Source organism: Syzygium oleosum, unplaced genomic scaffold (assembly GCF_021117445.2).
Source record: "Syzygium oleosum isolate NSW1041296 unplaced genomic scaffold, Sole_v2.1 Sole_v2.08, whole genome shotgun sequence".
NCBI classification, from domain to species: Eukaryota; Viridiplantae; Streptophyta; class Magnoliopsida; order Myrtales; family Myrtaceae; genus Syzygium; species Syzygium oleosum.
Window position 1 is genome coordinate 4998419 of NW_026607492.1, and position 25504 is coordinate 5023922.

A 25504-nucleotide genomic window follows, 5' to 3' on the forward strand; every position below is an offset into this window, starting at 1 on the left:
CGTACGGGGCAGTCCATGCTAATCATCAGGCTCAAGATCATATTCTGGCCAATCGCTTGGAGTCAGATTGCTCATTATCAAGAAGAGTAACTGATTTTCTGTTCAAAAGAAGAAGAAGAAGAGCAACTGATTGGAGACCTAGTCGGAGTCCGAATCTTTTGACAAAATTTGGACTTCATCTTTCGGTGAAATTGTAGTTTGTACCCTTTACTTTGGTTTAATTGCGCTTTGCGTACCATCTTTTTTTTTTTTTTAAAAGTTACGTACAGTTTGATTCTTGTGCCTAACATAGATCGACCGCTGGCGGTCGCGATAAAAAGAAAGTAGCATTTTCACCTAGTTGAGAAGTGTCGTCTGAGGAGGATTAAAAGTTGGTGTCTTGTAGCTTGCGTCCGATCATGCTCGGCATCTCGTGTTTTTATTTTAGACAAGCGTTGAATTTTCGAATTAAGTGGATTTTCGAGTGGATTAATTTCGATTTCAGTACGATTTGGATGCCGAAAGAAAGGATATGGAATGAGATAGTTTTTAAACAGGACACATTTGAAAATAAATTGAGAATTGTTAAATTTTAGTTTTAGAATTTATCGCAAGAGACAAATTCAAAGCAAGAGTAATAATGCCATTTATCAACAATAAAACCATTCAACTTGTTTTTAAGTTTATTGAAATGTTTAGAAGGTTTGGTTACGCCAAATAATAAATATCTGATTAACATCGTTTGCAATAAACAAGATTTCTCATGTCTACATGCTAATGGAAGTTCTTTTTTTGTTGTCTTTCTTTATGTTATTTTTTGACCTTTAATTATATAGATAAATTAAATAATAGCTGGTTAGAAACAAAAGCAACACATCTGCTTCTCCAAAACAAATTTATTCTTTGTTAGTTTTCATTAAATTTTACAGTCAAATTGCTTTGTTAAATGCACGCGGCAGTTGACGGATGTATTAGTTTTGGGTTTTATTCTCCGTTTGTCATTTGTGTACCAATTTGTAATTTTTTATGGCATTAATCAAATTTAACGAAAACTAACGAATGGTAAATTTGTCTCAAATATACCAGTTTGGGGCTTTTGGTAGTCAAAAAATTAGTTTGCGATAAATTTGTCATAGGTGTACTAGTTTGGGGTTTTTTATAATCAAAAAATTAATTTGGGGTAAATTTGTCACAAATGTACCAATTTGGGGTTTTTTGTGATATTAACGCAAACTATCATTGTTTATCAAGTAGGCAAATTTAATTATTAAAAAATGAAAAGAATTTCAAAGGCGCCAATTGCTATTGTCTCATGATATAAGAAGGATCATTATTAATGGTAATAATATGGACTGCAGTTGAATTTAGAATTTCATCTTTGACAAAGTTTCTAAAGCACTAATACCTCCTATCAATTTTGTGGTGAAGAAAAAGAAAATATATAAGTTATTAATAGAAGAGTATTTTGGCCTAAAGTTTTCTTCCATTAATCTAAAATCTGGATTTTGATTATGAAAAATAATTTTGGTTTCATAATCCTCTAAAAGGTGTTGTCACATGAAAAACTGGTTTTTACTATAAAAAATGTGAAAAAAAATTGTCTATGTAAGTATAACATTTTCGAAAACTAGCTTTTGTTCATACTTTAATCTTACAATGATATTAATACGCACATAGATTAAACTATAAATAGCTCTTATTTTGATTCTATTTTTTCCAATTTCTTTAACAGTGCAATGAATTCTTGCTCTAAATAGTTTAAATATGTCACTTTATGAGATATAAATACTTTTTAGGGAAAAAGCCACAAATACCCCAAATTATACCCATTGTAACACATTTACCATAAACTTTTTTTTCGGTGACATTGAAAACAATATTGTTTTTATTTCACTTAAGCCACGTTGGCGTCATGTCAACACTGTTTACTTTCTAGCGTCTATTTAGCCAGATTTTTAACGGTTTTCATTGACAGAACTTTAATGGAGGGTAAATATATCACATGGGTACAAGTTAGAGATTTTTGGTGTTGAAAAAAAAAATATTTAGGGTAAATATGTCTCAAAGTCTAGGGTTTTTTGTGGCTTTTGCCCTACTTTTTATTAGTGTTCCGATAAAAAAATACTTTTTATTGGTAGCATATTATTTTTGTTTATTCCATTTAATTTTATGTTTAAATTGAATGGATTAAGATAATCTTGAAATGGACTGAAAACGGAAAAGTTTTAAAATTTTGTCTTTAATAATTAAATAAGGTATAAACAACGTGTAAATGGAGGGTGTATTTGTTTCGCGAATCCAACTGATTAGAAAACACTTTTGATAAATATGATGTCTTATATTTTTTATAAAAATAAATTAACGAAAAATATTTCACTATCAATAAAAATATTTAGATTTAAATTATTTTTGATAAAGATAATTATTTCAGTTAATTAACTTTTTCTAAAGATATGGACAATTGTCTATAAAAAATGCCTTTTAAATCATTGATTTTCTATAAAAGATAAGCAATAATCAATAAAAAATTTAAATTGAATAAGGGATAGAAGAGATAAAAAAAAACTGTACAATGGAACGCGATTATGTCGGGGAAAAGACAGGTTTAGAGGTAATGCCCAAAAGGCAGGACGATAGCCCTCAATTAGGCGTGGGCTCTTTCAAGCCCTTATTTCGCGTGACGTTGGATTCACTTTGACTTATGATTTAGCCTAATAGATTCAATGTGAAACGGGAGTGGCCACTAGCCTATTAAGCCTGGCTAATAACCAAGTGAGACTTGAGAGAATGCCTCACTTCTTATGGTCCACTTAGCTTACTCCACCCTCTCAACTCTAACGCCAATGAGCTAAAAAGAAAGCGGGAATCCATTATTGTTTTCTTTGAAAACATTTAGATGTTGCACCTCCACAAATTTCTACTTCCCTCAAATTATACACTTAACGTTCAAACACTCTTACAAACTATTACAATTCACAGCTTATAGATAATTAAAATAATATATCACACCATTTTTTTTTCAAGAAATAAACATGAAAAGTAAATGCAAAGCTTAGAGAAGTTCTTTAATTCGGTCAATCCACGGCATATTTAAAGCCGTTTAAACTTGGTTTGAAGTAGAGTTATTCTTTCATATGTCTACTAAGCATACCATTCACTTGCGGCTCATTAATGGACATAACTGAAATAAACAAACTGCTTATGTTGTTTGCCTTTCACTTTCGCTGCTTAGACAAAAATGGCAAACCATATATCTTCTCTATGTTTTTATAGGATGGATATCAAAGCTTGAATAGAATGATGGAATATCAAACCTGAAAGAAGCACAGTAATGGAGAACATGCCCACTTTGGCATGTCATAACCAGATTTGGTCAATAAAAGAAAAGAATCTCTATTGAGATCGATATCTCATTAATATTCCAATTTAGTATTGAACTTGATATTTCTAAATAACAATGCGCTTTTTAAATATTCCAATGAATGATTTAGCGGTATTTATAATAGGAGGTACGAGACGTATGTTGACAGGATCTTATCATGTGGCGATCTAAGTGTATTAAATCAACAGATGATGTCTCACCATGTGTTAAGAGAATACGGGCTGGGAGGTAAGTGGGCCATGTCATGAGAAGATGAAATGACATTAATATCTTAAAAAAGTTAGTGGGTAGATCAAGTCTTGCTCAACGAGCCCATTCCAAGTCCATCACGCCAAAACTCTATAAATTTCCCCAAGTAGATAGAAATAATCGAGATCTTGCCACCAATACAGAGTTAAAATTGTAGAGGCCGTGCACGTGACCTTCACCATGAAGAGTGCACAAGCCATCCTCCATCCTTGCATGCAAGCATCCTTTCAATAAATTTTTTGGGCAGAAAACCCTTATTAGTGAACTTGGAAATATACTTTTAATAATATTTTTTTTTCTCACGCATAAACATCAAATATAATTTCATGATAGATATGCGCATCTGAACATGCCTAATTTGGCGTGCCCTCTTCTTCTTTGGTAAGTTGGTCCAATGCAAGATAAGAATCCCATCGATATGTATGCCTCGTTAACATTCCAATTTAGGGCGTGTTTGCTCGAGTGAAAGAAGTTTTAGGGAATTAGTTTTCCGGACTTTTTCCTGTTTGGTTTGTTGGAAATGATTAGTTAATGAAAAACCGTTTACGGTCAAAGAAAATATGCCTATTTGAAGTTAGGAAAATGAATTCCCGAATCTGAAAAGGAGAAAATATTTTCCTTGACAATGATTTCCACGTAATGCATTATCTTCCATCATAAAGTTTTTCCCGAAACAAGCACACCCTCATAATTCAATTTGACGACCATAGCTAAATGAAGATTTCGCCATTCAATCGAACATCGAAAACACAAATCGAATCTTCGCCCCTTCCCATGTTTACCTTCTCTCTTTTGCCTATTGCCTACTATTTCTTCCTCAGATCTCTTGTTATTTCATTTTTTTTTTCCCTGTTTTTAGTGTCGAAGAAGGATGAAAATTTTTCCTGGTGCCTTTTGAGCCGTACAAAATGGCCGAGGAACAGGTCAGCGAATCACATTCCTAGGAACACGGATCTCCAGATTTGGTCCCTGCCATGGCCAACGAACCTGACAGGGGGGCGCTCGGAAAGAGATTCCCGCCAACTTCCAAAATTGGACACTGTACAACGTTGCGGATCCTCCGCTTTTTCCGGTTGACAATTCTTGTGGATTGGCAGATTTTTTGTCCTGCCTCCATAAATCTGAAGAAAGTTTCACGATTCAGTGTCACACCAAGTGTGCTCTCCAGAGACACTCTCTCAGATCTCTGATCTGTCTCCGTTGTATTGCCGTTTTCGGATCTCAAGGACGCTTTGTTCTTTTTTATCTTTTCCTGGGTCTGGCAGGTTATCTCATATGCGTTTAATTTCTCAAGAGGGTATTCATTCTAGAGGAAATCGAGGGAGATGAACCGATTGTGATGGCTGCCAAAAAGGGTTCAATTTCTTTTTGAGGGTTCGTTTCTTTCGTGCCATTTTTCGGATCGCCTCTGCGAGTCGAAGCTCGGGCAATTTCGATTCCTTGAGCCTGGTAAATACAAAGAGAGATGAGAGGAGCTGTGCTCGTGGCGGTTGCTGCCACGATCGGCAATTTGTTGCAGGGATGGGACAATGCGACCATCGCAGGTACTGACAGGGATTGGTGTCTTCTCTTCGTTTTGAATGTTCATATATTAGATGATTAGGTCAGTTGTTCGGAATTAAAATGTACTACGCATAATCTTCCATGATGTGATGAATCTGAAAACTCTAGGATTTGTTGGTTTTTGCAGCGGCGGTTCTTTACATCAAGAAGGAATTCGATCTGGAAAGTCAACCCACGATTGAAGGGCTGATTGTGGCTATGTCGCTCATAGGTGCCACTGTAATCACGACGTTTTCCGGGCCCGTGTCAGATTCGATCGGACGGCGTCCCATGATGATCATCTCCTCGATTCTTTACTTCCTCAGCGGTTTGGTGATGCTGTGGGCTCCCAATGTCTATGTCCTGCTTCTGGCGAGGCTCCTGGACGGATTCGGGATCGGCCTCGCCGTCACTCTTGTTCCGGTTTATATATCCGAGACTGCCCCGCCCGAGATCAGGGGGCTTTTGAATACCCTGCCTCAGTTCACCGGTTCTGGCGGAATGTTCCTATCATACTGCATGGTATTCGGAATGTCCTTGATGGATTCGCCGAGTTGGAGGCTGATGCTCGGTGTGCTCTCCATTCCCTCTCTAGTCTATATCGGATTGACATTATTTTTCTTGCCAGAATCTCCTCGGTGGCTTGTCAGTAAAGGCAGGATGGTCGAGGCCAATCAGGTCCTCCAGAGGTTGCGTGGGAAGGAAGATGTCTCGGGTATGTCCAAGTACTTTCATACCTCAAAGATTAGACCAGATAGTTATGACAAACAAATCCATTGGTGTGCCTTAGCGAAGATAAAATTCATCTGACGATATGATTGATTGTCTGATTAATTCGATGATAAAGGTCTTACACTTTGCCACTGGATTAACGTGTGATGTTTCTCTGCCGATTATTTCAGGTGAGTTGGCCTTGCTAGTCGAAGGTCTTGGAGTTGGAGCCAACACATCCTTAGAAGAGTACGTTATCGGCCCTGCTGACGAGGAAATCGACAAGCATAAGTCGAGCATGGCTCAAATTAACGGGCACAAGCCTCCGCATCAGCAATCATGGATCGCCAAGCCAGTTTCTGGACAGAGCACCATGGGCATGCTTTCCCGCCATGCCAGCTCAGTCAACCAAAGCATTCCTCTGATGGATCCACTCGTCCCTATGTTTTGCAGCATCCACGAGAACCTCCCCGAGACTGGAAGCATGCTGTTCCCGACCATGGGAAGCATGTTCGGACTGGCGGAACATCCTACCAACCAGAACGAACTTTCCGACGTGGAAAGCCAAAGGGATGCTGCGGACAGTGTGTCCGACCACGATGCACCAGATTCCCACGACAACCTGCGGAGCCCGCTGTTGTCCCGCCAAGCGACTGCCACAGACAACAAGGAAGGGATGGGTGCCACCGGAAGCGGCCTCGGTTTCAGCATGAGGCAAGGTAGCATCACTCTAGAAAGCGGCGAGCAACTCAGCAGCACTGACATCGGTGGAGGTTGGCAGTTAGCGTATAAGTGGTCGGATAAGACGGGCGAGAATGGGAAAAAGGAGGGAGGGCTTCAGAGAGTTTACCTGCATCAGGATGGTGCTGCAGCCTCGAGGCATGGCTCGATGCTCTCGGTTACCAGTAGTGTGATACCGCCCGAAGGAGGTGAACTGGTTCACGCTTCCGCTCTCGTGAGTTGTTCTGTTATTGGTCCCGAGGGACTATTCATGGGTCAGAATCCAGTTGACGCAGTCATGAACAGGAGCCAGGAAACCGGCACTAAAGGGCCAAGCTGGCACGACCTGTTTGAACCGGGGGTGAAGCGCGCACTGTTTGTTGGAATTGGAATTCAGATCCTTCAACAGGTGGAAATTCTAGCTTATTGTTGATGAAAAGTATTCGCTTATGCACAAGAATCACAGTCGTTTTGTTCAGGACTGTGCAACAAATTCAGTATTTTCCATACTAAAAACTCCGGGCATTAGCAGATTTTTTTGAACAGTTCTTTCTTTGAACTTTGGTTACCTAAGCTAGAGCTGAATTTGGCGTATGAAATTCTCTAAATTCATTTGTTTCTGCAGTTTTCCGGCATAAATGGGGTTCTCTACTACACACCGCAGATTCTCGAGCAAGCCGGCGTCGGGGTCCTCCTATCTAATTTGGGGCTCAGTTCTTCTTCTGCATCTCTTCTCATAAGCGGTCTCACTACATTGTTGATGCTCCCGTGTATTGTTGTTGCTATGAGGCTAATGGATGTCTCTGGCAGAAGGTAAACTATGGCCTCAAATTACTTCTACATTTGTAAATTTGGTCTCAAGATAGCAAGAACATAAACAAGAACCACATGAATGATCTGCTCAGAAAGACACCAATTAATCACCGGATGATAGATACGCATTCTACTAGTAAATTCTTGAATAGATGACCGGAAACACTTTCTTGTTTGCAGGTCACTACTTTTATCCACGATTCCAGTCCTGATATTGTCGCTGTTCATCTTAGTCGTCAGCAGCGTCATCAACATTAGCACCTTCGTGAACGCCACGATCTCAACTACCAGTGTCATTGTCTACTTCTGTTGCTTTGTCATGGGGTTTGGCCCGATCCCCAACATCCTGTGCTCCGAGATCTTCCCTACTCGAGTGCGTGGCATTTGCATTGCAATCTGTGCACTCACGTTCTGGATCGGCGACATCATTGTCACTTACTCACTCCCCCTGATGCTCTCTTCCATTGGCCTGGTCGGCGTGTTCGCTATTTACGCCGTTGTGTGCATTGCGTCGTGGTTCTTCGTTTTCCTCAAGGTTCCTGAAACGAAGGGGATGCCTCTCGAAGTCATCTCTGAGTTCTTCGCCGTGGGTGCGAAGCAGGCTGCTAGCACCACAGATTAGTGAATTTTGCAGATTCAAAGAGTTCCGCATTTCTGGCTTGCGAAGTTTCAATATTTTGATTCTGTTAATAGACTTCTCCGATGTGAGATGCGAATAGTGTAATTCGACAATTGTTTCTGGCGAGAGGCTGATCAGTCCGGGGGTCCATTATATGAATAGAATACTTGTGAGAGTATGATAACATATATATGGTCATGGCCACATCGTCGACCGAAACAGAAGTCCGTCCGGTGTAAGAATAGGGAATGTGAAAAGAAACAAACTCTTGCTCGTATTAGATCAGCTGACATGTTTAGGTTTTTCCCAGGAATGTCAGGTCAAGTTGATCAATCCTTTGCTCTCTAACTACCAATAACAGCAACTGTAATGGCTTGTCCATCAAAAGCATGTCATTTCAATTTGCTCTCCCGTTCTGTTCTGCAGACTCATCAAAATGTTGCAGTTGACAGCTTCGGTGTCGTTGTGAGCATATTTGGGAAATGCGATAGCAGAAATCTGCTGAAGCACGTGATCCTATCAATGGGAAGATCAAACCAACTCGGATGCGACCCTTACCTTACTTCGGTCCGATTCCTACAAAAAAGTAACCCCTTGAAGTTAGGATATTGCAGTGGGTGCTACGGCCGTTAGGTTCTTGCCTAACACCTTGCAAAAGCTACACCATCCCTTTCTGTAACTGTGGCTGCAGTGAAAACACCGCAGGAAACACATACTTAACCTGTCATGAACTCAGGAGGCCCCAAAAGCTAGTGACGAGATGAGATTGAATGATGCAAAAATAAAAGCTTATTAACCTGTCAATGGGAAGATCAAACCGACTCGGATGCGACCCTTACCTTACTACGGTCCGATTCCTACAAAAATGTAACCCCTTGAAGTTAGGATATTGCAGTGTGGGTGCTACGGCCGTTAGGTTCTTGCCTAACACCTTGCAAAAGCTACACCATCCCTTTCTGTAACTGTGGCTGCAGTGAAAACACCGCAGGAAACACATACTTAACCTGTCATGAACTCAGGAGGCCCCAAAAGCTAGTGACGAGAAGAGATTGAATGATGCAAAAATAAAAGCTTACTTAACCTGTCAATGGGAAGATCAAACCGACTCGGATGCGACCCTTACCTTACTACGGTCCGATTCCTACAAAAATGTAACCCCTTGAAGTTAGGATATTGCAGTGGGTGCTACGGCCGTTAGGTTCTTGCCTAACACCTTCCAAAAGCTACACCATCCCTTTCTGTAACTGTGGCTGCAGTGAAAACACCGCAGGAAACACATACTTAACCTGTCATGAACTCAGGAGGCCCCAAAAGCTAGTGATGAGATGAGATTGAATGATGCAAAAATAAAAGCTTACTGCCCCAAAAACCCCACCAACCCACATACAATCCATTTTTAACCCATCTGCATGAGTCTTACACAGCTGACTCTCACCCGGCACGCCTCGCCTAACTTTCCCGCTTCCTTGGCTCGTTGTCATAAAATGATGAGATGAGTGATGGAAAAATTACAGTAGAATGTAATCAACAAATATATTTTTTTCTTTTCTCTCGTCTTTTTTACTTTTCTTTCTGTTTGATATTTGGAAAAAAAAATGTGAATGGGTACCCTGCGTGTTATATTACAGTCATTTTGTTATAATGGCTAGTAAGAGGAAGTGATGATGGTCGTCATTCACATTCACACCTTCTTGGGATGAAGCATATAAAAGCATTTAATGTGAGTACATTAGCAATGAAATTTTCTTTAAAGTTTGATTAACATCTAAGGATGTAGATAATTTTACATCCTTCTCATTTTTGGTTCATTTTCCCCTTTCTACATAGCATTTTAGCCTCCGTGCTAATATTTTGAAGACGATTTATGTATTCTCTCATTGTTAACAATTTAAAATTTTAATTCATATTGTTGTGTTGCCTCCTTCTCTTTTTTGGTTCATTTTCCCCTTTCTACATAGCATTTTAGCCTCCGTGCTAATATTTTGAAGACGATTTATGTATTCTCTCATTGTTAACAATTTAAAATTTTAATTCATATTGTTGTGTTGCCTTTGGACGAAAAAATATAATCGATGATGCAATAATTGCTCGACAAATAAGTCGTTTCATAGCTTGCTTGTCAATTGAGATGTGCAATTTTGGATCATGATCAAAAGAAGATAAATTAGTATGGATTCGATTTTGTTATGAAAGAAATGTAGGTTGATCTTTCATCAGGCCCAATAAATTAAGATCTGATCTATATTTAACCCAAAATCAAAGCCCGAGCACATTTCACAATTATCAATGGCACATGTCGGACTTTCACCACCACCTTCATGCCCCTTTTATAACTCAATCCCAAACTCTATCGCTAACTCGATGAGCCAGTTGATGGAACTGTCCAATCTTCAAACGCAACAATTTAAAGAGAAAAACTGCTAAAACTGAATCTCGAGTAAAGTCGTGTATGAGCAGTTAAATTTGTATTATATATAAATGGATCAAATTGGATTAAATAGGCCAATTTAGATCGGCCCAAACTCGATCCGATCGGCCGGTTTGATAGGCGTACTTCACCATGATAAGTGAATCTAAAATGGTTATCTTAGTTGGTCAAACTTCACTGGCAAATTGGACCTTGAAATAGCCCCGGACCTCCACGTCAACCGTAGTTCCATCTGATCGTTGATCCCCACGTGTCCGGTGGGGGGCCCACGTAGCAGAATTTGCAGAAATCTCATTCTCGGTCAATTGCTCTTTTCCATAAACACCCTTTGCTGCTTCATCTGATCGCCATTGAAAAAAACACCGCTATATCTGCTCCTTACCTATTTCTTTAAGTAAATTCTTCAACCAAATCATCACCCTGAAGCTTCAAATATAGCAACATGATTTAGCTCAAGTCCACTCCCCTTCATTTAAGTATCCATTTGTATTAACATGTATTAACTCGAGTCTCCACATGTTGCGTTTACTCATGGTATATTTGTCCTCTAGACCAAATTATGAAGGATGCCACCGCGACGATGCTACTACACTACTTGGCACACCATGAAGGCTGCCCTACTTGAAATATTCACCAAATATCGATACACATTGGAAGTGACCATCAATCAATCATATGTTCTAATACCATTCGATGGGAATGCTTAGCATAAACCCGATGCCTTTCCCTAGGGAAGATCGCAAAAAAAGAGCACAAGTTTGAGCCCGTCAACATATCTAATTGGACCCATATTCACTTAAAAACTTCGGCCAATCGGTAATGAACCAATTAGGATATATTGGTTAAGACAAAAAAAAGAAAACACTAGGATATATTGGGACTTTCTAACACAAGTAGGCCACCCCTGTTGGAGAGAAGCGACACGGTGGCATGACGCCGGAGCTTGATCAGCGGCAGATGACTACTGGAAGCACTGCAAGCAGAAAAATGGTGCAAGGTCGAATCTTTCTTAACAAAACTCGAAAGAAGCCGAAGGACTCACTTGTCCGGGAGATAGATTTATTGCAGATTCAAATGATTTGCTGAGGCCGAGCACGTCCAAAAGGCAAGAAACACGATATCTCGAGCTCTGGCAGGCAATCAGCCGTTTCCCAGCCCACGTCCCGTCATCAAAAGGACACGGGGATGAGCGCTCAAAGCCTCGGGGAAGGCTAAAACGGCAGCGATTACCGGATTATCATATTAGAAAATTCAACTGAAAGTTGTTCGAGAGGATTTCATTGTATTATTATTCAAAAGTTAAGGATTACGGCGGTTCAATTAAAAGGCTCAATAGATTTCCATACACAGGCATAGTGTTAATTGTGTAATTATACCGCAAGGAACATTGTTTTCGCGTTTATCCCCGCCTTCATGGGGAAGAATAGGTCTTTAGATCCTTGCTGAGATCTCTCGAAAGGGACGGCCCTTACACGTCAAACTTTCCATGCATTGAATGAGGCTATAATTAAGCTACTGCCTCGAGGAGAGTCCTTTCGCCTGTTTGGAAGTTTGCTATTAATGTACTTACGATTTTTGAATCGAACAGCAAGAAACAGATCAGCAGCAGATTTGGACTTATCACTTCCACGTCTGTCCTAACTAGACGTTGATTAAGCACATCATCCACTTTGCACTCGGCCAATCCTGACATTCTTCTGTCACAGTTGCAATTTTTGGGTTCTCCACAGGTAGAATGTTCTTGCCCATTTCCCGTGTCGTCGTCTACTGTTATCCATCTCGGATTACCGTTCTTCGGTGACACGGTAGATTCGTTTCTGCAAATCTGATACGTCGTTGGGTTCGTTCATTTGTCTCTTGGGTTCACGAGGTTTGGACTCCTATAGGCTCGGATCTTTTTGCCTCGCCGCGAATGACAGTTCTTGAGGAATACCCTTTGAAATGCGTATGAGGTTACGTGCGCGGATGATTTTTTATATAGCGGGGCACTGTTTCGTGCGACATATTGGAGGGCCGATTTGATTTTGGAAGGCGGGGAATTCATTAACTCCGCAGCCGAGACCAAACTGTCGCTCTTGGTTTGGGTTGGAGGACGGATTTTGGAGAGAAACGATGAGGGGAGCGGTGCTTGTGGCGATTGCTGCGACGATCGGCAGCATGTTACAAGGATGGGATAGTTCAACCATTGCAGGTATTTGTCGCCAGTGTATTATCAGATGTCTCTTTGAGATCGGAATATGTTGGTGGTGATGTTTTCCTCGCCTGTATCTTTTATAGTTAGTCATTCCGAGAAACAATCTAGTGATTCATTGAAGAACAATTCATGTCTTAATTGGTTTCTAGTCTCGGATATTCCACAATTTCTTGATCTGATGAAAACAAACCTCATCTGCCTCATGTACGAGATCTCTTTTTCCAGATTCCTTCTAGTCGAGCCTCTCGATCAGTCATTATACCACCAGAGAATTCAATGGAAGCAACTGGATGTATGGCTTGGTGCTAAAGACATGACCGATCAATAGAAATACTCCAACACTTCGCCCCTAATCAAATTGTTAGGGAATTTGCCTAGTATTAGTGGTGCAAGGCCTAGGAAATTCTAAAAGGCCAAATATCTATTTCAAACATCAAAGTGTCGATTGTTGGTTCCTTTGTATTTTGGATATAAACATTCATTTTATGGCTCGTCGACCTGAATTTTAAGTCACACGGACAGGGCTATATCGCCGTGTATCTGGCAAAAGGGAGCGCAAAACTCCTACAGCTGAAAAATATTGCTTCTTTTCTTTTTCCTGCAGGGTCTGTTCTTTACATCAAAGAGGAGTTTGATCTGCAGGAACAACCGACAATAGAAGGACTAATAGTAGCTATGTCGCTTATCGGAGGCACGGCTATAACAACCTGTTCAGGACCTCTTTCGGATTCCCTTGGACGACGTCCGATGATGATAATCTCCTCGGTGCTATACTTTGTCAGCAGCCTAATAATGCTGTGGGCTCCAAGTGTGTATGTGCTGCTCTTGGGAAGATTATCCTGCGGTTTTGGTATTGGCCTCGCCATCACTCTTATACCGATCTACATATCTGAGACCGCCCCCTCTGAGATAAGAGGACAACTTAACACAATTCCGCAATTTGCCAATTCTGGCGGAATGTTTCTGTCTTATTGCTTGGTATTCGGGATGTCACTGATGGAGTCACCGAGCTGGAGATTGATGCTTGGAGTCCTTAGTCTGCCCTCTCTAATATATTTCATGTTGACGGTGTTTTTTTTGCCCGAATCTCCCCGTTGGCTCGTGAGTAAAGGAAGGATGAACGAGGCCAGACAGGTTCTCCAGAGACTATACGGGAGAGAAGATGTTTCAGGTTTGGTTTTTGCTTTTCGTTAATAGGATTTGGACTTCAATATAGGCACTCTAATTTGATTCAAATCCTGATGCAAGTTCAGATTTTCTCTGCAGGTGAGTTGGCTCTGCTGGTCGAAGGTCTAAGCGTTGGAGGCGAAACGTCTATCAAAGAGGTAATAGTCCTCCCAGTGAAAGAGATCAATCCGTACCAGCAAGAAGGTGCAGAAACAGATAAAATCAGGTTATACGAAACCCAGATGGACCATTTAGGGATCGGCAAATCTCCGACTGGGCAGAGCATTCCCAACAATGGGTCCCGGGGGTGTAGTGTAATGAACCAAAGCGTGCCGCTTATGGATCCAATCGTCACAATGTTTGGCAGCGTCAGTGACTCGCCTTTGCAGAGAGGAAGCATGCTCAGCACGGTGTTCCCGAACTTTGGAAGCATTTTCAGCACGGCGGACAACACCAATTACAAGAATTTGCACTTGGATTTGGAGAACCAGGGAGATGGCGAGGACTATGCTTCGGACGACGGCGGCGACCAGGATGAGAGCTTGGAGACACCATTTCTTTCTCCCGAGGCTAGTGCCATAGGCAAGGACCATGTCAATCAGGCATCTCATGGAAGCTATATGAGCACACGACTAGCAAGCAAGCTAATGCAGGAGGATGCCAGCGAACCGATCAACAGCACGGATATCGGTAGTGGTTGGAAGCTCGCATGGAAATGGTCAGGGAGAGAAGGAGAGGACGGCGTGAAAGAAGGAGTTAAGAGGATCTATTTGCATCAGGACAGCACCATTGATGGTTCTCGACATGAGTCAGCTCTTTCGATCTCGGGTGTCGATTATCATGAAGAGGGCCAATTGAGTCGCGCAGCTGCTTTGGTTAGCCGGTCTGTTCTTTTCTCTCAGGACATGATGGGTCGATCTCCAGCGGGTCTAGCAATGGTTCAGCCACCAAGAGCTGCTACAAGTGTGCCTAGCTGGCGTGATCTCTCTGAACCAGGAGTGCGTCGAGCGCTATTTGTTGGAATTGGTCTTCAAGTTCTTATGCAGGTATATGCTTGTGAAAAGTTAATCCCAATTAATCCGATTTTCTTAGCAACAGTGTAATGTTCAATTAGAAGATTTCCTTCGACCATGTCAACGAGTTAGTGTTTTCGCAGCTGTCGGGCATAAATGGAGTCCTGTACTATGCTCCTCAAATCCTCAAGCAAGCAGGTGTTGCTGTTCTTCTGTCAGGCATGGGCATTAGCACTGATTCTGCAACCTTCCTTATAAGCAGCATCATGACATTGACTATGCTACCGTGCATAACCCTTTCGATGAAGCTAATGGATGTGGCAGGAAGAAGGTAAATACTACTTTGATACAAACTGTCTAACCTGGAGAAGTTTCTGGTCATCTCGAGAAACAAAATTCACCGATGCCAGTTTAATTCTGTCCTTCCTTTTTCAGGTCTCTCTTGCTCTCCACCATCCCTATCCTGGCATTGTCGCTCCTCGTCCTGGTTGTCACCAGCATGTTCAATCTCGGTTCTGTCGCGTATGCAGTAATATCGACCATCAGCGTCATGGTTTATCAGAGCATCTTCGTCATGGGATTCGGAGTGATACCGAATATCATGTGCTCGGAAATCTTCCCTACCAAGGTCCGTGGGCTGTGCATTACAATCTGCGCTCTCACGTATTGGGCAGGAAACATCACCGTCACCTACTCGCTTCCCGTGTTGCTCAACTCAATTGGCCTTGCCGGCCTTTTCTCAATTTATGCTCTTGGGTGCATTGTGTCTTGGATATTTGTGTTTTTGAGGGTTCCCGAGACCAAGGGCATGCCTCTGGAGGTCATCTCCGAGTTATTTGCCGTGGGCGCGAATCAGGCTTCCGGTGATAATGATAGCTAAGGTGGTTGTTATGCCACAGTGTTCCTGTTTCTTGCACACTATCAACGGCGAGTTATGCACTTGGAAGTCCTAGAAATTTACTTTGAGCATATTGAGTTCCTAGGGGCACATCAGTCTTATTTTTCGCCCATTGTCGCATGCCATTACATATCCCAGCACCCTCCATTTTTGTACTTGTGGTCCTAGAGATCTTCGATACATAGACTCATCGTTGTCCTAATGGTGGTTTTGTTCATACTGTTTTCCCTTCAAGGATGTATTGCGCAAGACATATAGTCGGCCTCATGTGGCCGTGATGAGCCGTGAATCATCGTAGTCACACATCATCTGGATTGTTGTAATGTGGTCTTCATTTATTGCAGAATTACTCTGCATAGCTTGAAGAGGCCACATTGAACAGAGAAATACGCTTTTCTTTCAACTCCTGAGGCACTCTCAGGTAATGTGGAAATTGATCAGAAGAAACAGAGCGAGAGTTTTTCCATGTTTGCAAACAAATCGCGACGATTTGCAATTCGACATGTGTCGGGAGCATCTGATAACTTCTTTAGGTTTCGCGAATATTTGTTAGCAATTCGACACGACGTGTTGGAACAAGACATTGAGTTTCAAGCCGACGACCTACATCAGGATGAGACCTTTTTTTCCAGCAGCGTTCATCATGCACATCCTTCTTGAAATAAGGGGCGACAACACTTCACGGAGGTTATATCATGCGAGTTGATCATGCTACCTGTCTTAACAAGAAATTTATTCAATACTGTTGTCGGGTTGGCCAAATTCCCTGAAAAAGCATCTAACTTTGTAAGTTTCTCCCGATCGTGACACTAACTCCGCAATGTGCCCAATCTATTTCTATTTACAACCCAAAACCGGCATCGTTAAGCTACCATCCTTTTAACTTCAAAAGTCGATGCGTCATCCAACATGCATTGTCGACATCATAGTCATTGCCGACGTGCGCCGTTAGGCAAAAAGGACGACGTCGTTTTAACTAAGCATTTCATAAAAAATTAGCCATTGGCTTACTTCACTCTCGGGTTGAAGAAAATTAGGGGAGGAACTTAGGGTAATTGATGGAGCTTGCACCTTGGACCGGGCATGGCAAATAGTAGTTCGCTCAAATTAGGGCCCAATGGAACTTGCACCTTCTGCAATGGAAAAACTGCTATTTCAAAAAATAGAAATAGAAAAAACTATTTCGATCAAAAATTGTTTCAGGAACAGAAACGTTACTATGCTGACCTTCTAACTTCGCAATGTGCCCAATCTATTTCTCTTTACAACCCAAAACCGGCATCGTTAAGCTACCATCCTTTTAACTTCAAAAGTCGATGCGTCATCCAACATGCATTGTCGACATCATAGTCATTGCCGACGTGCGCCGTTAGGCAAAAAGGACGACGTCGTTTTAACTAAGCATTTCATAAAAAATTAGCCATTGGCTTACTTCACTCTCGGGTTGAAGAAAATTAGGGGAGGAACTTAGGGTAATTGATGGAGCTTGCACCTTGGACCGGGCATGGCAAATAGTAGTTCGCTCAAATTAGGGCTCAATGGAACTTGCACCTTCTGCAATGGAAAAACTTCCCAATCAATCCTAAACCTATTGTACGGATGCCAAGTCAATCCTCAGTTTTTCAAATTTGTCAATTTAGTCTTATATCTTGGTGCGAAATTCCAATATAGTCCTTTCGGTTAATTTGTTACCGGAAAACGCTGATGTGGCGGTTTAGTCACCGCTGGCCGTCCTACGCGGCACACCGTCACATCAGCGATTTCCGGCGAAAATTGGTCGAAAGAAATACATTGAAATTTCGCGCCAAGGTTTAGGACTAAATTGACAAAATTGCATAGCTTATAATAAAATTTGCATCCGTACAATATGTTTAGGATTGGTTGGACAATTGGTGAAAAACGTCAATCTCTAGAAGCCTATTTCATTTGTCCCATTAAACCCATATTTTCTCCCAAATCAGAAACCGTTGCTACAAATTTCAAAAGTCCCGACTCTATCATGCCCCTAAATCGTAGGGGCAACATCTCTCTCTTCAAGCCCCATTGTAATTGGCAAAACCACGTCGTCTCCTTCGCGCGTCAGCCATGGCCTCGAGGTGCACAGAGTACGCCGAAATGACACATCGGCTTTTCAACGTGAAAGATGAACGGTAGCTTGTAGGTGCTAACTTTGGATCCGGGTAGAAGCCGATGCTTTTCTTTTCGCACATTATAAAGTTTATGCTAGAATTGGGAAACTCGCTCGGTGAAAATCTATCGAATGGAATTCGGTCTTATTAGGCTTCGTTACTATTTATCGGAATCCGACCCTAGTTTCGCCTTTTGATTAGAAACTTTGTAATTGACTTCGTTACTACTTGTTTGGGAAGGGTAGAATGCGTGGGAACAGAATATCCGGAGAAAGAAAAAGGTGAATGAAATTGCATTAAAGAATAATTAGAAATTTGATGTGCTTTTATTTCGCGAAAAGTGAATGATTTGGACAACATTTTTCTAGATATAATTGCTGGTATTGCTTGTTCACATAAATGTTCAGACATACATTATTGTCGTTAATGAAACATTTTTCGTTGACTAATTATTTTAATCGATACAAATGATTAATTTTAAGAAAATCCTTTCCAAATCTTTTCCTTTTTGCGAAACAATCGGAACCTTGATTTCTAATGTTCTCCCCAAATTTGAGAGAAGCTGGAGAATCGAAGCTAAATGACATCTTTGTCATTGTCTTTTGACCCAAAATCATAAATCTGAAAGAACTTGTGAAGGTTTTGTAAGGATAAATGTGTCATTTCCTCCGCTTATTCTTTTTTCCTAAATAAAAGCAAACCCAAAAACATTTTCTTCACTTCCACTTTCTACCCTTCCCCAGCATCAAAGGAATTCTTTCTTCGACTTTTATCTCATCACCCTCCTTCTCTTGGCCCACCATTAAAGTCCTTCCTCACAATGAAGAATTACATCTTGTCCCCTTAAGTTTTTTGGACAGTGGCAAGTTACTCCTAACGTTTCAATTTTCTTTCTCGTAATTTGCTCCCCGACATTTTGGAATCCGTGGTAAGTTGGTAACGTACCCTATCACTATCACGTTAATTGGAGCCAAATTTTTCTCACGTATCGAATGGCGTGACCTTACGTGATTAGCTATGAGAAAAAATATATATGGACTCCTCAAATGCATGTTCCCGAATCACATATCGATGTGCATCTGGAATTAACTTCGGTCATGTTCTTGCCGGAAAGTTTAATCCCATGCTCTTGCATGCTGTCATTTGGTCGGAGCTCTGAGCAAGCAAAATTTAAGCCGGACTCAACATAAGAGGATGCGTTGTAATCGATTTCTAAAATTCAGGGGGGGAGGGGGGGGGGTCAAATTGAGAAAACTGAAACATCGGGGGGGCAATTGGCAATAACCCTAAAACCTAGGGGGGCAATATGTTATAATGTCTCGCACTGTGTGTTAAGGTTAGGTTCAGCCTTCATCTGATGCAGCTTCCCACATTCATAGGAACGATCGAAGAAAAAGCTGAAAATTTTCGAGCATCCGATCACCTCTTGCGGGGCACCTACAACAGACCCATCAAAGAAGAAGGAGATCCCCGTCCGCGAATCAGTCTCTCCGATCGGAACAAGATGCAGGCCGACGGGAAAGATGATGGTTCACTCGAGAACAGGCCCGGGATCTTCGTGATCGGGCCTTCCGGCGTCGGCAAACGGACCCTTCTGTCTCGTGAGTTCCGCTCCCAGCTTAAGCTGGTGATTCAAGTCTCTGGGTTCCTTGTTGTTTGTAATTTGGAACCAAATGGCGGAAGTTCTTTTCTTGTCTACAGATTTTGTTGGTATTGGGTCGTGTGTCATGTAGTTGAAGCCTGCAAGTTATTGGATTCTTGGGTTTCGTTCTCATTTTGCTTCAATTGGAAAAAGAAAAAAAGAGGTCGACGAGCTGGACTCTGTGACGGGTCGCTGGATTTGCTGCCTGAGTTGTGCTTACATTTGCTCTCTGTCGTTTTAGTTTGATGTCCCTTCTTGGCAGATGAATATGCCATTGGTAATTTGACAATTAGGTGAATATATAGGCATTTTTTTGTTAGGGGATTGCTTTGTCGATGCATCTTGACGTGCTGGAGGGAGAATGTTATCTGCACATGTCTATTGGGATTATGGTAGGAATTGTTCTCATGCTAATCTAGGTAGTTGAACACTCGTAAAATATGCAAAACATTAGAAGAGTGGATTGAAGTGTTGCGAAATGCAAGTTTAAGATACATTCGAGTTTATGAAGATTACTGTATTGGTTTGTAATGGAAGTTCTGTACATTATTTTAGCGTATCTGTGTTGCTTCTCTATCTTTTGCTTAGCTGGAGGTATATATTCGGCTGGGTTCGTGTTCTCTGAATATTGAATTGTCCGGCTGACCTGATGCTTTCGATATTTGTTGATATTAGGGTTGCTATCAATTGATATTGAGGAAGGTCCTGACCCATCGTCGGACGTAGTTGTCCATGGGTATGTATGCATCGAGCTTTTCTCTGGTCGGAAAGTATCTCCAGAGCTTTTTCTTTCTGTCATGTTGAGATTATTTTCATTGTCATTTGGACAATTTCTGGTGCATCTTTCTGGTACTTAATTGGTTCCGGTTAAACAGGTGGAGTATAAACACAAAATACTATAGTGCGGATGTTTCTGTGTGGATGGCGCATCTCCGTGATGATTTTGATGCACAATCCCTGCCTATTCTCGGGAAGTTGGATGCCTTGGTGATGGTTTTTGACTTGAGTAAGGTCAGCCTCCGATTGATTTTTGTTCCTATTCAGTCTAAAATCTTTTACTTTTCATCTCTAGGAGATCTTCTCAATCAAGTGCTATACTACCATGATAGCCTCTGTATTGGTGTAGATGAACTTATCATCCTCTGTGCCTTTATTTGCAGTCACCATCCCTTACTGCACTTCAGGAATGGGTCTCTAAGAATGATATTAAGAATTTTGAGATATTGTTGTGCGTTGGGAATAAAGTAGACCTTATTCCTGGTCATCCGGTTCATGCTGAATACAGAAGAAGGTTGCTAAATGTTGAAGACGACTCTGTCGATTATTATGCGGAACTTAAGGACTGCGGAATCTCCGAGACTGAGGGAAGTAGTTTACTGGGTGGTGATGAATCTACCTTAGAGATTAGAAAAACATGTCTGGACTGGTGCGTTGATCACAATATTGAATACATTGAAGCTTGTGCTTCCAATGCTGACTTTGACAAATGTAAGATCCTCTTTGTCACTGTGATACATCTATGCATAATTGCTGTCTATTCCTTGGTTTTGTACTCAGTTCATTTTAACTTATAAATTGTGTGGCTGTTGTGTTCTCGTGAACTGTCGAAGGAAAGTTTGGTCCTCTATTCTGATTTTCCAATTAATCTAGATCTTAAAGAAATGCTAAATATTGGACTGTACATTTCACAGGCTTATCAGTTGCTGGCGATTCACAGGGAGTTGAACGTCTATCTGTTGCACTTTCTTCTCATATGTGGCCTGGAATGATACTGAAATCTGGTGAAAAGATAAGGGAACCATCATTGCCTGAAAGACAAGGTTTCCTTTGCAACGTTTGTTGAGATTAAAATTTCCCCATTTCTTTATGATTTATTTTAGAATCCTAATTGTTATGTTTATCACCCTTTTCTACAGAATCATCAGAAGAAGAATCAGATTATGAATTGGAATATGAAATTCTTTCGGCGGGTTCAGCAGAGCCATGGAATGATGCAGATGAAGAATGGGTCTCAGCTAGTAGTTCTACAGTACCCTCAAATGCTGGTGGATCGACTGTGGCTCGGAATACTTCTGTCACAGAAAGTGATCATGAAAATGGAGAAAGTTATGACAGGAAAGATAAGCAGGTCTCAACCTCGGAGACTTCCCTGGTTGACAAAAACAATGATGTCGGATCATCGGTCACAAAAGACCCTGATGACTTCACAGAACCAAATCCAGATAATCAGATCGACTTTGAGGATCTGGAACAGTTGATGTCCGAGATAGGGAATATTCGCAATAACCTGCGGTTCATGCCCGACTTTCAAAGGAGGGAAATGGCTGCGAAACTTGCTATGAAAATGGCCAGCATGTTTGGTGGAAGCAGTGATGACGAGGAGTAACATACTAGTGCATTCCGCAAACCGAATATTTCGAAGTTGATCTTTACAGGAGTTTGAGGTGTATGGCTTCAATTAGTCGAGATTGGGATATTTCTCGCCTTAAAGCCTTAGCTCGTGCCGTGAAATGGAAGTCAATATGTGCCAGCGAAGATGTGAAGTAAGTCTCTCTCTATCTGTTAATCTGCTGGGAATTTTGAATTCTTACGGTGGCACGGTTATCGTTGCTGCTGGAGACTGATGGCTATTTGCACATGATGCTCTTCATCTACTTGTGCAACACTTACGGAGAGTTTGTCTTTATTTTTCTGTCTATGTATGCAAATAGAAGAGCATCATGTGGAGTTTTGCCCCCCGTTACACTACTCTTTCCTGCGAATTATGCCTAACCTTAGAGGCAGGTTGCTGATAATGACTCTCAAAACTCAAATGCTTTTCTGTACTCATAAAAGGACTTAGTACGCATGCCAGAGGTCACGAATGAACGTTGGCACGCTGTGTTGTGGAGTTAGGTATTGCAACGATTCTGATCCTTAAAGGGCATTAATCAGAAAGAGAGAGTGACAGCCGGATTTTTCGTTCTTTTTTTTGCCCCTCGGAATTCCGCATGCATGTTCGAGGACAACCTGGACAAGTTTAATCTTTTTCCTCTTAGTGCTTTCATGATCATGCTTACCAGTTAAGTAGAATCAACATAATGTCATTCCCTGTTTTTCTTAGATAAGGAGCACAAAGTCATCGTCGCCCTGAGTGCAAGGATATTTTCACACCCCTTTTCTAGAAGGATAACCTCGGTTGGTAGTTTGGTCCCACGTCCAACTACGAGAAAGTAGTGACTAGTGCGATGGCTTTGGATTTTTCGCTTTTCAGCCATATAGATGCCTTTTAGTTCAAAATTGCTACTTTTGTACCTTTTGATTCGGGTTCACATCGAAAGCACCATTCGATAGAGAATCTTTAGTACTTGTGTATGTTACCATATTTCGCGACGAGATTCATCGAGCACTCGATTGTCCGAATGTGATTGACTCGATTGAATACGAAATGGGTTTGATTGATTAAGGTTCAACGTTCTAGTTCGGAAAGCAATTCAAGCATCCAGGACCAGGACCGGCGTATGGAAATGGGCAAGGGATTCGCCTAGCGTATGATGCTGAACTTTTGATGCTTTGGATGGTTGCCCTAGAGAGATTGAAAGACCCCCAAAAAAGGAGATGCTTATCCGCTGCTTACAATTGAAGCGGTGTTGTTATCTGGCAAGTTGTGGTCAGTTCGCAAGATAGGACCTTTATTCGCAAGATCCCAGCTTGGTAAAAAGCTTCCACTGCCTACTACTCGCGGCTAAGTACGAACTCCCAAAAGCGAAATCAACGCTGATTCCCAGACGGTGATGTAGGTTTTATTCGGGATATGCATGTCCACCTGTTAAATTTTGTGCTGCTAAAACCCCATGAGGTCTCAAACCCAGTTTCGTTCTGACAGAGAAACAATATGACATTACATTTTTCCTAAAGATTATATACTATCAAGCAACCTGGTTTGAGCTTATCGAATCCACAAAAGAGGAAAAGATGGGCTAAGGTACGAGGAAAAACAGAACCCGGTAGGCTACTATTAAGCTCTTCAGGGAACGAGGAATCGTCGTAATCGAATACGCGAAATGTGTGTATAACATTTAGTTTTCCACGTGTCAATGAGTGGTGTGAACTCACCTAGTAAAAATCCCTTATTACAGCGCTGTTCCTAACTTTCTGATCACATGTACAAAACTCATTGACCGAGGTCAATCCTCAGCAACCCTGGAAGAGAAGAAGAGAAAATCAAACTAACAGAGGATGAAGGAGATGAAGGAGAAGGAGGAGAGCCCCTTTTTCTCCTCAAGGCAAGAAACTGTGGCTGTTACCCCCGTCTTCTCTCGCCTTGAGCTGAGCCTCCGTCCCGTCGCCGGGAACCGCCGGGAACTGGCCGCACTTCTGGCACCGCGCCACGACCAGGATCCGCCGGCACGACGGGCACGACGAGTGGGACGCCAGCCACGGGTCAATGCAGCCCACGTGGAACCCGTGGCCGCACTGAGGCAGGAGCCTCACCTCGTCCCCCTCCGAGAACTCGCCGAGGCAGATGGCGCACTCCACCGGGAACCTGGCGGCGCCCGCCCCCTCGAGGCCGTACACGACCTTGGGGAGCGACTGCAGCGCCTTCTTCTTGAGCCCCCTGTTGGCCGCCGGGGGGGGCCTCGACGCCGCCGCCGCCGCCGCGGCGCCGGGGTGGTAGCGCCGGAGCCAGGCGCAGCGGGCGACGGCCATGAGGCCGACCACGCAGATCAGAGCGCAGAGGAGGACGGCGAGGATGACCACGAAGTCGGACTCCACGTCCAGGGCCTGCGGCGGGGGCGCGGCGGCGGCGGCGGCGTCGGCGGCGGCGGGGGGAGGTGGTGGGGGAGAGCGGGGCATGATGGGCACATGGAACGAGTGGACGAAAGAGTTCCTTTTGCAAGAAGTAGTTGGGACGATGTCGCGCTTTATAAGTAGGCGGGAGTTAGGAAAACGACGAAAATGGGAAGCAGAAGAACGAGGAGAGAGAGATAGAAGATAAGAGAGGATAAGAGAGGATAAGACACGCTTGTCTAGGATGCTGCTGCTTCTTCTTCTTCTTCCTCTTCTAGGGTCAGTCGAGCTGCAAAAAGGGGGGGCGCCAATTTTCCCAAATTTAAGGGATAAGTGTACTACAAGTCCTAAAACTTATCACAAAAATATATTTGAGTCCTCTAACTTGCAAAAAGTTCATTTGAATCTTAAAATTTGTCAAAATAGTTCATTTGAGTCCTAAAGTTAACACCGTTAGATTTACTAACGGAAAACGCTGACGCGGCACTAACGTGTCATTTTTTATTATTTTTCTTGAGACACGTGGCGCCACGTCAGAAAAAAATAGAAAAAGCTGTAAAAAAACCAAAAAAAGGAAAAAACCAAAAAAAAAAAAACAGAACCGGCGGTGGCCAAGCCCGGCGGCCACCGCCACAGCCGCCGACTATGTCGGCCGAGAAAGGAAAGTAAAATTGGGGGATCTAACAAATCTTATTGTCCGGTGTGCGATTTCCAGCACGGTCTGTAAATTGAAAGATGATGTAGTATTTCCTTTCTCATATGTCTAACGTATGGTAGGGGGCAGCTTTCATAACGACGTTGACCACGACTGTGTACGGCTAATGCTTGATAAATATCTAAGTAGGGGATGATTATTATATCTCATATGTCTAATGTATTGGACATCGAATCATTTCTTCTTCTTTTTTTGAATATCGTTAATTAAGTGTCTCGAACGTGCTTATTAATAAAAGTCTTTTAACAGAAATAAAGTTCAAAAAACTTTTTGAGGGGCGCTTATTGCGGTACAATGTTTATGCCATTACACCCCCCCCCCAGTAAAGTGCAACCGGCAAATGCCGGTTTCTATTTTTTTTTTCTCAGACACTATACCGCGAATATGGTGAAAACGCCGACTCTACAGAAAACTTCTTCGTTATGTCGTAACGTCGTAAATTTTCGTAATATCTTCTGTGCCATGATTTTGCTACAAAAGAATTTTGGACCAATTCGAACGCGATGTGTTAATCGAACGAATCAAATAACTCG

General features: G+C 42.1%; 4 protein-coding genes across 4 annotated transcripts; 3 read left to right on the plus strand and 1 right to left on the minus strand.

The window, feature by feature from the left end:
* The first annotated feature begins 4717 nt into the window (after nt 1-4717).
* LOC115684032 (monosaccharide-sensing protein 2-like) lies at nt 4718-8193 on the plus strand. Its single transcript, XM_030608722.2, has 5 exons — nt 4718-5154; nt 5301-5867; nt 6055-6992; nt 7209-7396; nt 7577-8193. Exons 1-5 carry the CDS (start codon nt 5076-5078, stop codon nt 8016-8018), a joined length of 2214 nt encoding a protein of 737 aa, XP_030464582.2. The 5' UTR covers nt 4718-5075; the 3' UTR covers nt 8019-8193.
* A 3843-nt stretch (nt 8194-12036) lies between these two features.
* LOC115684024 (monosaccharide-sensing protein 2-like) lies at nt 12037-15993 on the plus strand. The gene is made up of 5 exons (XM_030608711.2): nt 12037-12634; nt 13242-13808; nt 13904-14850; nt 14961-15148; nt 15253-15993. Exons 1-5 carry the CDS (start codon nt 12556-12558, stop codon nt 15695-15697), a joined length of 2226 nt encoding a protein of 741 aa, XP_030464571.2. The 5' UTR covers nt 12037-12555; the 3' UTR covers nt 15698-15993.
* A 3193-nt stretch (nt 15994-19186) lies between these two features.
* On the plus strand, nt 19187-21921 carry LOC115687079 (uncharacterized). Its single transcript, XM_030612569.2, has 6 exons — nt 19187-19445; nt 20162-20222; nt 20362-20497; nt 20647-20974; nt 21178-21306; nt 21403-21921. Exons 1-6 carry the CDS (start codon nt 19202-19204, stop codon nt 21870-21872), a joined length of 1368 nt encoding a protein of 455 aa, XP_030468429.2. The 5' UTR covers nt 19187-19201; the 3' UTR covers nt 21873-21921.
* Nucleotides 21922-23515: 1594 nt separating this feature from the next.
* Nucleotides 23516-24459, minus strand: LOC115685838 (RING-H2 finger protein ATL8-like). The gene has a single exon (XM_030610979.2). It carries the CDS (start codon nt 24320-24322, stop codon nt 23747-23749), a length of 576 nt encoding a protein of 191 aa, XP_030466839.2. The 5' UTR covers nt 24323-24459; the 3' UTR covers nt 23516-23746.
* Nucleotides 24460-25504: the final 1045 nt, after the last annotated feature.

What these genes read in the sequence shown, in the direction of transcription:
- LOC115684032 (XM_030608722.2), top strand. Translation starts at nt 5,076, where the DNA reads ATGAGAGGAGCTGTGCTCGTGGCGGTTGCTGCCACGATCGGCAATTTG. An exon ending in TGGGAAGGAAGATGTCTCGG is followed by an intron (nt 5,868 to 6,054) that starts GTATGTCCAAGT and finishes CGATTATTTCAG; the next exon opens with GTGAGTTGGCCTTGCTAGTC. An exon ending in ATGGATGTCTCTGGCAGAAG is followed by an intron (nt 7,397 to 7,576) that starts GTAAACTATGGC and finishes TCTTGTTTGCAG; the next exon opens with GTCACTACTTTTATCCACGA.
- LOC115684024 (XM_030608711.2), top strand. Translation starts at nt 12,556, where the DNA reads ATGAGGGGAGCGGTGCTTGTGGCGATTGCTGCGACGATCGGCAGCATG. An exon ending in CGGGAGAGAAGATGTTTCAG is followed by an intron (nt 13,809 to 13,903) that starts GTTTGGTTTTTG and finishes TTTTCTCTGCAG; the next exon opens with GTGAGTTGGCTCTGCTGGTC. An exon ending in GTCTTCAAGTTCTTATGCAG is followed by an intron (nt 14,851 to 14,960) that starts GTATATGCTTGT and finishes GTGTTTTCGCAG; the next exon opens with CTGTCGGGCATAAATGGAGT.
- LOC115687079 (XM_030612569.2), top strand. Translation starts at nt 19,202, where the DNA reads ATGCAGCTTCCCACATTCATAGGAACGATCGAAGAAAAAGCTGAAAAT. An exon ending in TGGTTTTTGACTTGAGTAAG is followed by an intron (nt 20,498 to 20,646) that starts GTCAGCCTCCGA and finishes CTTTATTTGCAG; the next exon opens with TCACCATCCCTTACTGCACT. An exon ending in ATCATTGCCTGAAAGACAAG is followed by an intron (nt 21,307 to 21,402) that starts GTTTCCTTTGCA and finishes CCTTTTCTACAG; the next exon opens with AATCATCAGAAGAAGAATCA.
- LOC115685838 (XM_030610979.2), bottom strand. Translation starts at nt 24,322, where the DNA reads ATGCCCCGCTCTCCCCCACCACCTCCCCCCGCCGCCGCCGACGCCGCC.